Here is a 13,057-nt window from a genome sequence, read left to right on the forward strand (position 1 = left end):
AGACACCATGGTGGCCTTTCCCCTTCTGGTCCATTGTCTAAGACTACCCCTGTCACCTCCCCCTGACCTTGAGATGCAGGAGTTACGAGCCCATTTTATCAGTGGGTAAACTGAGGCTTGGGGCCATGCTGGGGTGATTTCCCCAGTTCACAATCTGTCACAGAGCAGGTTTCCTGGCTTTTGGTCCAGTGCTGTTGCCACGGCGACTGACATCCTTGGTGTTGTCACCCACAGGCCCAGGGGATCACGGGGTCCCTGGGGGCAGGAGGGCCAGGGTGGCCTAGCACTGTGTAGCAGGAAGGGTCACAGCGTTAACGGGCAGAGGAACAGCAGCCCGGTCAGACCCCAGGACTGGAAAGGGCTGGGCAGAGGATCCAGTGGATGTGGCTGGGGCACTCGTGGGGGTGGAAGAGCCGCCCGGACCAAGGGAGGGAAACACTAATCCTTGTGTGTATTATCACTGATTCATCAGGCGGTGGAGGCTGTGATTGAAACCAGATGTGGGCAGCGGCCCAAGTTCCAGCGCCTGGAACTCGTTAGGGCTGCGGCCCCCCTGAAAATTCTCATTGCTTTGCAGAGCACTGGGGATCAAAGACAAGCCATCCCTGACCTTGGCCTTGGAGGGAGAGGGAGGGGTCAGCCTCCTGGTCAGACCCACCCATCTCGATGTGGGGGTCAGCCCCATGTCCTCTGCTTCAGCCTGGGAGCCCTGTCCGTCCCTTCTGAGAAATGGCTGCTTCCTGGGGTTGCATGCCTGGCTTTTCCCTCCATCCCCAACACACCCACTGGGAGGCTCCAGGAGAGTCCATGCCCCTCTTTGTCCCAGGAAGTTGGCCCTCAGTTGGGAGATTGCCTGGCTTGCTCCAGAACCCCCAAGGTCCAGGAGTACATGCCCCCATCCACCCTCCAGGAAGCCTTGAGGGTGACGGAGGGTGTTCTGGGGGCAGGTCCTCCCCAAGCAGTGGTGTGGAGGCTCAGGTACCCCCCAGAAATATCTGCCCTCACCCTTCTGCTAGCCCCTGTGTGTGGTGGCAGTGGACCTGTCCCACCTTGCCCAGGCCCCTCAATGGCTGGTGTGCAGTGGTCAGTGGCTCAGAGGAGGTGAATCTGTCACCGGGGGTAGGGGTGGAGGCAGTGTAGGGAGGTACTTGGGCTGGGCTGGCCTTCAGGAAAGACTTGCAGCACCACCCACATCCGCCGTGTTGCTCATGACTTCCAAGGTTGGCCCGACAGTTACACGGCCAGAAACCTGCCTGGGTCCACGTGCGATTACAGTGTCCACCCCTCATGTGGATGCAGGAGGATCCCATTGACGCTCAGAGCTCAGGAGGGCCACCCGCGAGCCAGGGGAGCCGGCTCCTGCCTCCACGCGCCATCACTGCCGGGGGACTACGCCTGTGCTGGAGCGCACTGCGCTGGGGTCCGAGGGCCTCACGGGGTCCACCCCTGACTCGTGGGGCTGTCTCCCAGTGGGTCCTGCCCAGCAGGGATGCCCTGAAGCTACACCCTCCCCGAGCGCTGTGAGGCTTGCGTCCCCTCAGACACACCCACCTTCTGCCTCTTCCATGAGTGTGGCATCGGGCTTCTGGAGGTACGGGGGCTGTCATAGTTAGGACGGGGCTCTGGGGCTCACGGTGGTGCTATAATAGAAGGTCTAGGAAGAAAGAGAGGGAGAAAGGAGGAAATCTGTAGTCAGGGCTTTGCAGCCTCACTGAGCTGTGGTCTTGAAGGAAGCCTGACCTCTGCCCCCTGCCCCCTCGATCTCCTCACTGCTTCAACGGGTGGTGATGCCCACCTGGCCTGGGGCTTGGGCCCACGGAGGAGCCTGGGAAGGTGCTGGCACTGGAGGCCATCGTGGAGGACACGAGGTGGGGCTGTGTGAGGCCCCGAGTGCCACACAAGGAGCTGGAACACTGTGGGAGCCACGGTGGTCTCTGGACCCTGGAGGCCCCTTGCTCTCTGCAACTCTGGGTGTCGGGGTCCCCGTCTGTAAGCCCGGTGATAGCGGCGTCTTCCTCCAGGACCGGCGAGGGCTGCCAGAGGAGTCCCTGATCATGGTCAGGATCCCGGAAGCCCAGGTGCCGCCTTCACGGAGGGGCACCTCCCACGGGCAGCTGTACCCTGCCCCGGGCAGAGTGTCTGCGGGCCGGGACGCCACGATCCTCCCAGGAGTCTGGCCTGAGCAGGACAGAGTGTACCCGGAGGCGCCGGGGACAGGTGGCCGCCTGCCCTCGCTCGGGACACCTGACACCAGCCCGCTGCTGTCCCGCCTCCGGACCTTTGGAGGACAGGGACGGGGCTCCAGGGGACACCTGACCTGAGCGGGGAGGTTCCCTCCAGTCCCTGGCTGATGCGCTGGGCAGAGGAATTGGGGCTGTCCTCGGTGAAAGAGCGCCTGTGGGGCTGGGAGGCGGGAACGTCCTGCTGTCCATGGGCCATCTCCCTTCTTGGTCCTGACTCCAGAGCATTTATGCAGCACCTGCTGTGTGCCTGGCCCTGCCCTGCACACTGGTTCACTGAGGAAGATAGTCACATTCAGGCAAAGACATGGGAGGTGAGGGCAGAGAGGAAACGGCCAGTCACAAAGGTCCATGAGGGCACTCAGGATGCCCGCCAAGAGGCAGGGGCTACCTGGTAATGGTCTCAGGTGACGTGTCTTAGGGGTCAACTCACCCCTCTGCCTCCAGCAAAGTCCAGCGTTCAGCACACCTTGGCAGGAGTGTCCGGACCTCGGCCTGCTCCCCAGCGCAGGGCGGAGGCCAGGATTTCAGGGCTTGGACCGCTGGTGTTCTGTCCCTGTCCCCTCCTGCAGCGGTGGAGGCTGCGGCCGGGCAATTTGCCGAGGGGCACACTGGGGCCGGGGAGCAGGACCCCTCCTCAGGGTACAGGGCTCCCCGCCAAGCCTCCATGGGCCTGGGGAACCCTGCCTGCCTGTGGGTCGGTGCCTGGAACGGGGTCTGGGCACGTCACAGGTCATAGCCCAAGACTCCGCAGAGAGTGGCCTCTGGGCCCTGGGCTTCCTCATCGGCCGCCTCGCAGGCTGGGGGCTGCGTGGAGTGCTCAGGTTGAGGCCGGGCTCACAGTCAGGGCCCTGCCCCCGGAGCGGAGTTACCTGTCGGTACTGGGCCCACCTGCCCACTTCCTGCCGCTTCTGTGAGGGTCAGATGAGGTGATGGCAGAGTCAGACCACGAGAGGCCAAAGCGAGCCCTGCTTCTGCAACAGGACCTGTGGGGGTTGGGCTGTGCTGATGCTAAGGGCCCCCTCCCGTGGAGGGTTCTAGAACCCCAGGGCTGGGAGCGCGGGGCTGTGGCCAGTTCTCAGCCGGGCAGGGCGGGCTGGGAACACAGGCGAACAGGGAAAATGATGGATGGGGTGGCTTGTTCCGGCACATTCTGTGTTCTTTCCCACCAGCTCCGCTCGGCCCTGGAGAGCGGCTTCCTCTGTCGACGGGTTGGTGACATTTAGTGGGAACTGGAGCCACTGTCTGGGAAACACACAGGGTCCCCAGGGGCCTGGGGAGCACCGCCCGGGTCTGGGAATGTTCTCGAGGGCTCAGAGCCGGGGCCGTGGGTGGGGCTGCAACCAAGTAGGCCGTCCCCTCTCACCCTCTGACTCCTGCACCGCAGCCGGACATCAGGACATCAGGACACCAGGGGGGCCCCCACCCTCCGGGATTGAGGGACGGACAGTTCAAAGAGGAGTGAAAGAGGGAGCAGCAGGTCTCGGGTGGGTAGGACTCTGGGGCCACCTCCAGCCCATGTCGGCTGTGTGAACTCGGCAGGTCACCCACCCTCTCTGTGCCTCAGTTTCCTGTCTGTCAGATGGAGCAGAGCTAGGCTGCCTCCCACATTGTGCGAGGGTCAGACTCCTGGCTGGACCCCTGGCGCATCCCTGCCCCCTGAGCACACGGGGAGGGGACCCTGGAGGAGGGGCCGGCACCCCAAGAGTTCCCCCCAACACACACCAGCATAAGGGCCGCTGTTCCGGGCTCCTGGGGAGCTGACAGGGACCCTGGTCAGGGAGAAGCCCAGACGTGTCTTCTCCAATTCCACCCCACCTCCCACTTTTTTCTCTATGGGGTCCTGTGGCCGCCATGGCCCCTGACTGCTGATGGGGCCAGTGCAGGCCCAGGGATGCTGAGGCCGCCCCTATTCTTCCTTCCCGGAGCTCTGACACCTAGGAAGAGCCTAAGAGAGTTGGGAAGATGGTCCTCGCACTTAACCTGCCACAAAGCTGGGGCACCTGGGGTGTCACCCACTGACTTGGAGCAGCAAACCCACCCCAGCCCCAAACCCAGGCAGCCAGCCTTTCTGTGTCTGGTCGGCCCACATGATGTTCCCCAGGGAGCACGAGGTGGCTGCAGAACTTTCTGATCTCCCAGGCAGTGGTGGAACCTGGGGCTTGAGCCACCCCTGGAGAGCCCCAGGCTCAGGCCCTGCTGTCTGTCAGGCTCTGAGACCCTGAACAAGACACTTGCCCTCCCCGAGCCTCAGTTTCCCCATCCACAAGTGGGCCTGATGGGGGCCCCTGTGGAGACGCATTGAGTCCTCCTGCAGGGTGTGGCATTCCGGGTCACAGTCGTCCCTGGGACTCTCACTGGTCACGCTGATGTGCATGGGACACGTGCCAAGCCCTTGCCTGGGGAGCTGTTATTTATATGTTAATCTTATAAAAGTGAAGGAACTTAAAGCTAGACATAGGTCCAGCTGCCAGGGCCCCTCACTGACCTGCTAAGTCAGAGCTCCCTTAAAGGGGGCTTGTGCAGGGGATATCCTGACTTTGGGTGGGGGTGTCTGTGGGGCTGAGGGTCCCCAACGACTTCAGAGTCAGAAGTGGGGAAACAGACCCAGAGTGGGTATGGGGGGACAGTTCAAGCCGGGAGGGTGTCCCACGGACATGTCCAGTGTCTCTCACAGGCAGGCACAGGGACTGATGGCACTTTCTGGGGAGGGCATGAGGGTGCAACGAGAGGCTGCATGGACGTGCAGGGCACAGGACCCGGCTCCCCCGGGGCTGGGACTCTTGGGAGTGGACCCCAGAGGGTGGAGGACCTGAGAGTGGGGGAGGGGAAAGAGCGGCCACGCGGCCGGCTCAGGCTTCTGGGTGGAGTCTGGACCTCACTGGGAGCTGTGCCCTGCCAACCACGTTGGCACCCTCAGGAGTCTTCACGGCAGTGGGAGCTGCCGCCCTCCTGGCCCTCAGCACCCCGCAGTGGACCCCTACCCAGCCCTCACGACCTGGCCAGCTCCTGCTCACGCTGGTTTGTGGGCTCAGGGTCCCCCCTGGGTGGCCCTATGGGGCGGCCAGACAGGCACTCAGGTTGTGCCAGAGCCCTTGGGGGTCTTGGGCCTTGGAAGGGGCTAGGGGCAGGTCAGGAGTCCAGCACTCAAGAGACTGAGGCTGCCCATCTGGCAGCTTGTTAGCCATGTGCCCTCAGACCATGCAGGCCAGCAGACGGGCAGGCTTGGCCCCTCCACACACAGCTCAGGGCTGCAGAGGTGGAGAGAGAGAGCAGTAATTAATAACAGCAATTAACAGCTGCCACCATGATGGTACGACCATGGTGGGTGCCCTGCCCTCCGCTAAGCACTCTTTTCCGTCTCCTTTGACCCATGCTGCACCCCGGGAGGTGGGTGACAAGTGTGCCCATGTAGACACAGGGAGCCCGGCTTAGAGGTGGCCACTTATCTGGAGGGTGGGCCTCTAGCCCCCTCACACCCTACTGTCCTCGCTTGGCCAGCCCTGAGGAGGGCAAGTGTCCAGGGTGAGCTGTGGTTGCATCCACAGCCCCCTGGGTCTGCCCACCTTGGGGCTGGGGCAGCCAGGACCCTTGACCTGCCCCCTCCAGGCACTGAGCATGGAGCCCCCTCCTCTCAGAGGGCTGCCCAGCAGTGACCTCACTCTTGGGTCCTGCCCTGGCCTCCAGCATGTGCACAGGTGGCCTTCGGGAAGTGCCAGCCCAGCCAGAGACCCTGAGGTGGGGGAGGTGGTGGCAGTCAGGAAGCAGGGTCGTCTCAGAGGGGATCACATGCCAGGGGAGCCAAAGACCCTCACATGGGGCACCTCTCCTGAGGACGTGAGGTCAGAGCTGAAGCCCCAGGAGGGAAGGGGAGTTGGGGGGAGGCCCCGGGGAGCCCCATGTGCAGTGGAAACTGCTGAGGGTTTCAGGCAGCAGAGGTGATGCCTGTGCACACCCTGATGGGCTCCCTACTGCCTGCCAGCTTTGTCCGGATTCTTTGCATGACTAGAGAGAGGCCCATGCGCTCCTGCTGGCGTTTGTGCTGTTCCTGGCCATCTTCACACCACCCTTGCTCTTTCCTGAGGGCCTCCGTCATGCTCTGCTTTGGATCTGGGCTGAGGGCAACCTCAAGAGCAGGGTCCCAGCCCTCACATTGCTTCATAAACCGTTCCTGATTGCACTGAGAGCTCACCATCACCCATTACAGAGGAGTAGAAAGGCTCAGAGAGGTGAAGTGACTTGCCCTACGTCACACAGCCATCAGGCAATAGAGCCAGACTCAAACAAGATTCAACATATGTGAGGCTTCCTGCACCCGTGGCCCCACCATGTGCAGCCCAGGGACCCAAGACCCAGCGTAGGAGGTGGGGATGCACCCCCACTAACCCGCAGCCTCCATCCACCTGGGTCTGATTCCTCTCCTGCAAGGAGAGTTCTCATTGATGCAAACCAGTCCTTGAAACCCTGTGGACTCGTGTGCCCTGTGGGGACGCATCCATACGTGCTGCGTGCCCTTGGCAGATGGCTGCACCTCTCTGTGCCTGTAAAACGGGGCTGGAAGCAGCATTCCCTGTGCTGGGTTTCCTGACGATAACAGGAGCCATGACTCATCTACCAAGTGCATGCATGTCTCCTCCATAGGTGGGCAGCCTGGAGCTCTGCCCTCAGGGCCTGTAGACACCCGAGGGATGGGTGAGAGGCTCCATGCGATGCAGGCACACTTGGTCCACCCCTCCCCTATGCCCCCTTAGCCGGGGTCTCTGGTCTGCTCCACCTGTGACACTCCAGCAAAGCCCCTGCATGGAAGGACTTGGAAAGGTCAAAACAGGCCATGTCCCCAGCGTCCCAGCCTGGCGTCCTGAGTACCCTCCCTGGACAGCCTGCTGGCGGGACCGCCTGCCCTAGGGTGGCCTGGTCAGATGAAGGGCTGGCCAGGACAGGCAGGACTGCACCCCACAGGGGTGGCCCAGGGCCCGTGGCGCTGGCCACGTTTGCCTTCTTTGGTTGTCAGTGGGGACTGGCCACCGGCCCTGCAGCCAGGCATGGTGTTGACAGGCCCCCACAGCTGCAGTGCACGTGTGCCCGGCCGTCAGCTCCTGACAGGCGGCGGCAGGGGGCAGGGCGCCCGGCGAGGGGGGGCGGGGGCGGCCACAGCTGAGGGCACAGCAGGTGCTGTGCGGCCCGGTGGCTGCCGGAGACTGGCTGCTTCCCCCTCCGTGGGGACAGTGAGGAGGGGGCTTTCTGCTCCCACCTCAGGGGCCCTGGGGTGCTGCAGGCGTCTCCTCCCAGTATGGAGGCCGTGGGGGCAAGGAAGGAGGTCTGCTCAGTCTGGGACACAAACACTTTATTGTCGCTGTCATGGTCCATGGAGGCAGGTGGCCCAGATCACGTGGGGCCCCTGGGAGGAGGAGGGGAAGAAGTGAATGTGTTGACAGGTGTCCAGCCCAGCCCCATCACCCCCTGGCCCCCGGTGAGACCCCATCAGGGTTAACAGGATGGGCAGTGGTGGGGGTGGGGAGCGGGCAGGCAGCACAGGCTGGGCCAGTTTGTAACAGGCGGGGACGCCCACCTGTAGTCGCAGCCGCCCTCCCAGGTCTCTGCGGTCGCTGGATGCTGGCTGACGCTGAGCTGGGGCCAAGTGGGTAGGGGTCAGGGGTGGCCCAGAGGCTCACTCCCTCCCCCAGCTGAATACCTGGGCAGCTGCTGCCTCAGGTTCACGTGGACAGTCAGTCACCCAGAGACCTTTTCCCAGGGCCTGCTCTGTGGGCCCAGGGGCTCTGGTGCATGTCAGGCTGGGGTCTCTCCTTCCCATCTCCACCCTGTCTCCACACCCTGGCTCCTAGCAGAGCATCAGAATCCTTGACACAGCGGGATTCTGTGGAATCTTTGACATAGAATCCGGGGCAGGACCTGCTGCTCTGTGGATCACACTTGGATGGCCAGGCCTAAAATGGCCTGAAATCGAATGTGTCCTTGGCCTGGCTGGTCCCAGGTGTCGCCTGGGCCAGGAAACGGTGAAAATACAGGTTCTCGCCTCCCAGTTTCCCTGGGGAACACCCCCAGATGTGCCTTTTAGCATCTGCTCTAGGATGGATAATGCTAGGGTGTCTCTGAGCGAGAGCTTCCCCTGGGATCCCATTAGAAATGCAGAGTCTCAGGCCAGCCCCGCACCTGCAGAATAAGAAATGGGGGTGGGGAGGTCATCCATACAGGCCCTCCAGAAGCTGCTGATTAAGGAAGTGGGGGCACCACAGCCTCAGGGGGTGCTCCCTGACTCCCTGGTCTGCAGTTGAGAAAACCCAAGCTCCCCAGGGTCACCCCCACAATGAGAACCCCAGGCCTGTTCTGGCGGCCCAGGTTCTCAAAGCTACGCCCTCCAGTGTACCGGAAATGGGCTGACCCATCCTGCTGTCTGATCCCAGGTGGGTGGGATGCCAGCCACCTGTGAGCAAACCTGGGGCTTCTCCGTGGCGGGCTGTGGGCTGTGTCCCCCACCTGGGCTCCAGCTGCTTGGGGCCTCGCCCAGGAAGCAAGTGGGCCTGGGCAGTGCCAATCCCTCTACCCCTTGGCCTGACTCACCTGCTCTCTGTCTCTTTCTCCCGTTCCCCACCCCGGTGGTGTCCACAGCAGACAGAAAGGAGAAGGCCACCGCGATGCCCGACTCCCCAGCTGAGGTGAAGACGCAGCCCCGGGCCACGCCCCCCAGCATGCCACCCCCACCACCTGCCGCATCCCAGGGGGCCACACGACACCCCTCCTTCACACCCCACACAAGTGAGTAACCCCAGGGCTGGGTCTCAAGGGGGCGGTGGGAAGAGTCACCTCTGGGTGGGGGTGTCCCTCAAGCCGTTTGAGGTCCGAACTTTCACCTGGACCTGTAAACGACCCCGCATTGGGCCTTTGAGAGGGAGGATCTCATTATGGTTCAGACCCCAGCTCTTCTACTTGGTAGCTGTGTGACTTTGGGGAAAGTTCTTAACCTCTCTGGGCCTGGCGTTTCTCACTGGGAAAGCGGGGCTGGCCATGGCCCTGCCTCACAGAGCTGCTGTGAGGACGAATGAGTTAATAATTCTCAGCGGGGCGAGCACATGGTGAGCCTTCCATCAAGGTCAGGTGCTATACTGGAGCTCAGAGAGGGACGAGGACTTCTGCATGGTCACACAGCAGGCTACTTGCATGTGGGCAAATCCTGTTTGGCCTGAACCCCATGAAGGGGCAGTTGGAGGCGTTTCTGCCCTTGGAAGAGCCCTGCGGCCAGTCCTGAGCCAGGTGTGTGGGTGGGCCAGGAACTGGGTCCACAGGCCCTTAGCTGCCAGCAACAAGGTAGGCAGACCATACCCCAAGGTGGTGCCTCACGGGCACTGGGCCACAGTTGAGCATCTTGGTGCACACAGCGAGTGTAGGTAGGCTTGCGGAGTCCACAGCCACCCCTGGAGCCCTGGGCCTTTGAGTCGGAGCAGTTGGGAAGGAGACCCCCAGCTTGTGCTTGTGTGGGAGACAGTATTCCCTGTCCCTAAGACCAGGGGCTCAGCAATGTGTCCTAAGTGTTTCTGGGCGATCCACGTGCCTCACCATCCGCACATTCAGAGGTCAGAAAGCCCCACACTAGGGCTCCCTTCCCCAGGCTTCGGACCCAAATGAAGGCCCTCTGTGGAGCAGGAACCTTAGTTCCTCAGCCTGGCAGCCCCTGGCCGCCCCCAAGTTCCTCAGGCCCCACCCTGCTCACCGGGGTCCATGTCTCTTCCCAGAGCCCAGGCCCCAGCCTGGCTCTGTCTGTTCCTGGTTGTAAATGATGCTGGTGCTGCCATCAGAGGCTAGGCACTGGCCCCCATCTGGAGGAGGGGTCCAGCTAGGTCCCTTTCTGCAGGATGCTGGTCTCTGCTGGTAAACAGGGAAATGTCACCTGCTCCCAGGTGCGGCCACCTGAACACAGGACTGTCTGGCACAAACAGTTCCAGTACCTCTCCCCAGCGGGGTCAGTCTGAGCCAGGGTCCCCACACATGATGGACACTGGGATGAGCCCGTGTCCCCACACTTGCCTCCTGCCTCAAGACGGGGCCCTGCCGTCCACTCCTGAGTGCCCGGCCTGCACTTGCCACACAGGAGGGGCCAGAGGTGGCCCGTTTGCTCACTCACTGTTCTCCTGGGGACTCTGGCCAGCCGGTTACCCCTCCCTCTTCTCCGGAAGAGTCAGCCCTCACCTCGGGCTGAACTGCAGGCCGATCTCTGTCCACTGACTGCAGCTGCCCCATCCATCCTCACCAGTAGAGAGGGAAGGCTCCGGCCTAGCTGAGTTTCACCCACATCCGTGCAGCCCTGGGTGTCCGTGCAGCCCAGGGTGTCCGTGCTGCCCACGTGGGAAAAAGAATTTTCCTGACGGGGCAGCAGCAGGTCCCCCTGGGATGATGACGCCCCCACTCTGTTGTCCAAGCAGTTCCAAGCAGGAGAGACCAGTGGACCCTCGGAGGACCTGGCCAAGGCTCCGAGCCAGGGTCTCTGATTCTCGTGGGCGTGGCTCCGTGGCCTGCCTTTCTTCTCAGTCCAGGAGCCCGTGTTCCGGAAGGCACTGGTCTGGGAAACAGATGTTCCAGGTTGTGGATGAGGCTGGGGTCAGATGCCACCGGGCCTGGTGAACAGATGTGTGGTGGCAGGGCCATGTGTGGTGTGGGGTCCATTCCCTCTGGCCAGGGTCCCAGCTCTATTCAGAGCATGGAAGTTATGAGAGAATGGGTCTTTCTTCTCTAAGCCGACACCTAGTTCCCTCTGGCCGCTGGGAGCTTTTGTCTGAGTGTCAGGCTGCCTCTGGGGTGGCCTCAGGTTTGTTCACTAACCCTCGGAATTCCCTGAAAGCAGGGTGTTAACATGAGGTTAACATCTCATCTCATCTGTGCACCTGGCTGGTGGTGCCCAGAGTAGACGGATCCTCTGCAGTGCCCATGGATTCCTGCCAGGAACCTCCCCCGCTGCCCCAGGACCGACCTGCGAGCCAAGCTGACCAGGGACTGACTGGGAGCCACGGCTTGAGGGCTGTGGTTTTTTTCTTGCCCGGTGACTGCCCTGGGCACAAATTTATTTTGGAGTTGAAGCTGTGGCGTGGCCACAGGAAGGTGACAGGAGTGCCAGGAGAACTCTGGGGAGGGATGTGAGGAGCTGTTCTGCAGCTGGGAGGACCCTTAAGGAGCAAACACTCCATCTTGCTCTTACCCCCTGCGACAGGGGGCACACACTCTGTTTTCGGTGGTACGGCTTTTCTCCTTGTGGCTTTTGTCCACTGACCTCAGCTCAGACAAATCAAAGCTCTCCTCCTGTTTGGTGCTTCCACCCATCACGGCAGCTCAGACCTGGCCTTTGTTTTGGAACCATCATTGGCTTGTCTGTCGATGAAAATCCCCAGCCCCTCAGCTTGGGCCCTGAGGATGGTGCCAAGTGGGATCACCAGGCACCTTCCAGAAACAGCTGTTTAAGAGCCAAGGTGTCCCACTCATGCCCACGAGGAGCCAGAATTCCGGTTGAGCCCCAGAAGTTCCCACCAGAAGTGGCCCCAAGAGATCCCTGACCCGCCCATTTCACAGACGAGGAAGCCAAGGCCCAGAGAAGGGAGTGGACTGGGCCTAGATGGTGACAGAGGCCCAACCCCCAAAACGCTGTCGAGAGGCAGGGGAGGGGCCGGCTGCAGACACCCCCCCGGGTGGGGTCCGGAGCCCAGCCTCCTTCCTCACAGCGTGTTTTTCTTATTTTGCTTACAGATCGAGAGGACGGGCCTGCGATGTCTCTGCCCCATGGCCGTTTTCATGGCTGCTTAAAATGGTCTATGGTCTGTCTCTGTAAGTAAAATAACAAAAACCACTGTTCTCCCAGAGGTCCTGGCCCAGTGCCTACTGCCCTGTCTGCGCCCCCTGCATCTGCCATGCTAGGCCGGCCTCCCTTAGGGAACAAGGGCCCAGGGGCTGACCAGGAGGACTGAGCGGTGGGGTCCCCAGCCCACAGACCGGGTTCATACCCAGCCCTGCCGCCCACACACTGTGACCTTGGGCAGGTGGATGGCCTCTCTGAGCCTCCATCTCCCCACCTCAGAACTGGGCAAAGCAGGCAGGTCCCAGAGTTGCAGGATGGTAGAATGCCAGTAGCAAGTCCGCAGCCTCTCCCAGGGCAGACCCTGCTCTTACCCTTGCAGGCACTCTCTCCTCAGGCAGGGAACCCCACCTGTAGAAAAGCAGTCACGGGCCCAGCGCTGAAGGCAACGACACGGAGCCCCAGGGTGCTGCTGGTCACGTCATGGGAGTCCCCGGCACATGCAGGGTGCTCCACAGGCATTGGTCACCAGTGGACATTCCCAGCACAGTGCTCGGGCTGCAGCTGGTGCCATAGGGGAGGCTCTTGCAGGGCGATGCTGGGAGTATGTCAGCCTGCACGCGCAGCAATGTAAGCCCAGGTGTGTGGCCTCGTCTGGGGCCCCGTGTGTCCATGGAGCTGCGGTACTGCCAGGCCTGGGTGCTTTGTGTGGCCAGGAGGATGGTGCCCGAGGGCGGGCTGGGGGCTGGCAGGAGGGGCTGTTTTCGATGCCTCATCCTAAGCTCCCCCCACCCCGCCCAGGCTCCGGGCCTGGGGGAGCCGTGGGGGTGCTGCTCCGTGCCCCCAAAAACCTCGGCTGGGACACGTGTGGTCTATCTTAGTAACACACCTGTTGTGGGAATGAAAGCACTTGTGGCCGGGGGTTATTTTCGGCGTCACTTTAGCAAGCTGCTGAGACTGCCCGGCAGCCCGGGAGGGAACTCTGCGAGCGAGGGCAGGCCAGCCGCGGGAGGACCAGGCACCG

General features: G+C 62.2%; 1 protein-coding gene across 5 annotated transcripts in view; it reads left to right on the forward strand.

The window, feature by feature from the left end:
• The window catches only part of CBFA2T3 (CBFA2/RUNX1 partner transcriptional co-repressor 3), an 83,076-nt gene that overhangs the window by 47,722 nt on the left and 22,297 nt on the right, over positions 1-13,057 (forward strand). For 3 of the 5 annotated variants that reach the window (XM_070451405.1, XM_070451403.1, XM_020911729.2), the window contains exons 2-3: positions 8,868-9,014; positions 11,988-12,065. In XM_070451405.1, the coding sequence (XP_070307506.1) occupies positions 8,868-9,014; positions 11,988-12,065 (225 nt within the window). Of the gene's footprint in view, positions 1-8,144; positions 8,267-8,867; positions 9,015-11,987; positions 12,066-13,057 lie in introns of those variants that run through there. The other 2 variants (XM_020911726.2, XM_070451404.1) reach the window with 2 other exon arrangements.

This window comes from Odocoileus virginianus, chromosome 20 (assembly GCF_023699985.2).
Source record: "Odocoileus virginianus isolate 20LAN1187 ecotype Illinois chromosome 20, Ovbor_1.2, whole genome shotgun sequence".
Classification (NCBI taxonomy): domain Eukaryota; kingdom Metazoa; phylum Chordata; class Mammalia; order Artiodactyla; family Cervidae; genus Odocoileus; species Odocoileus virginianus.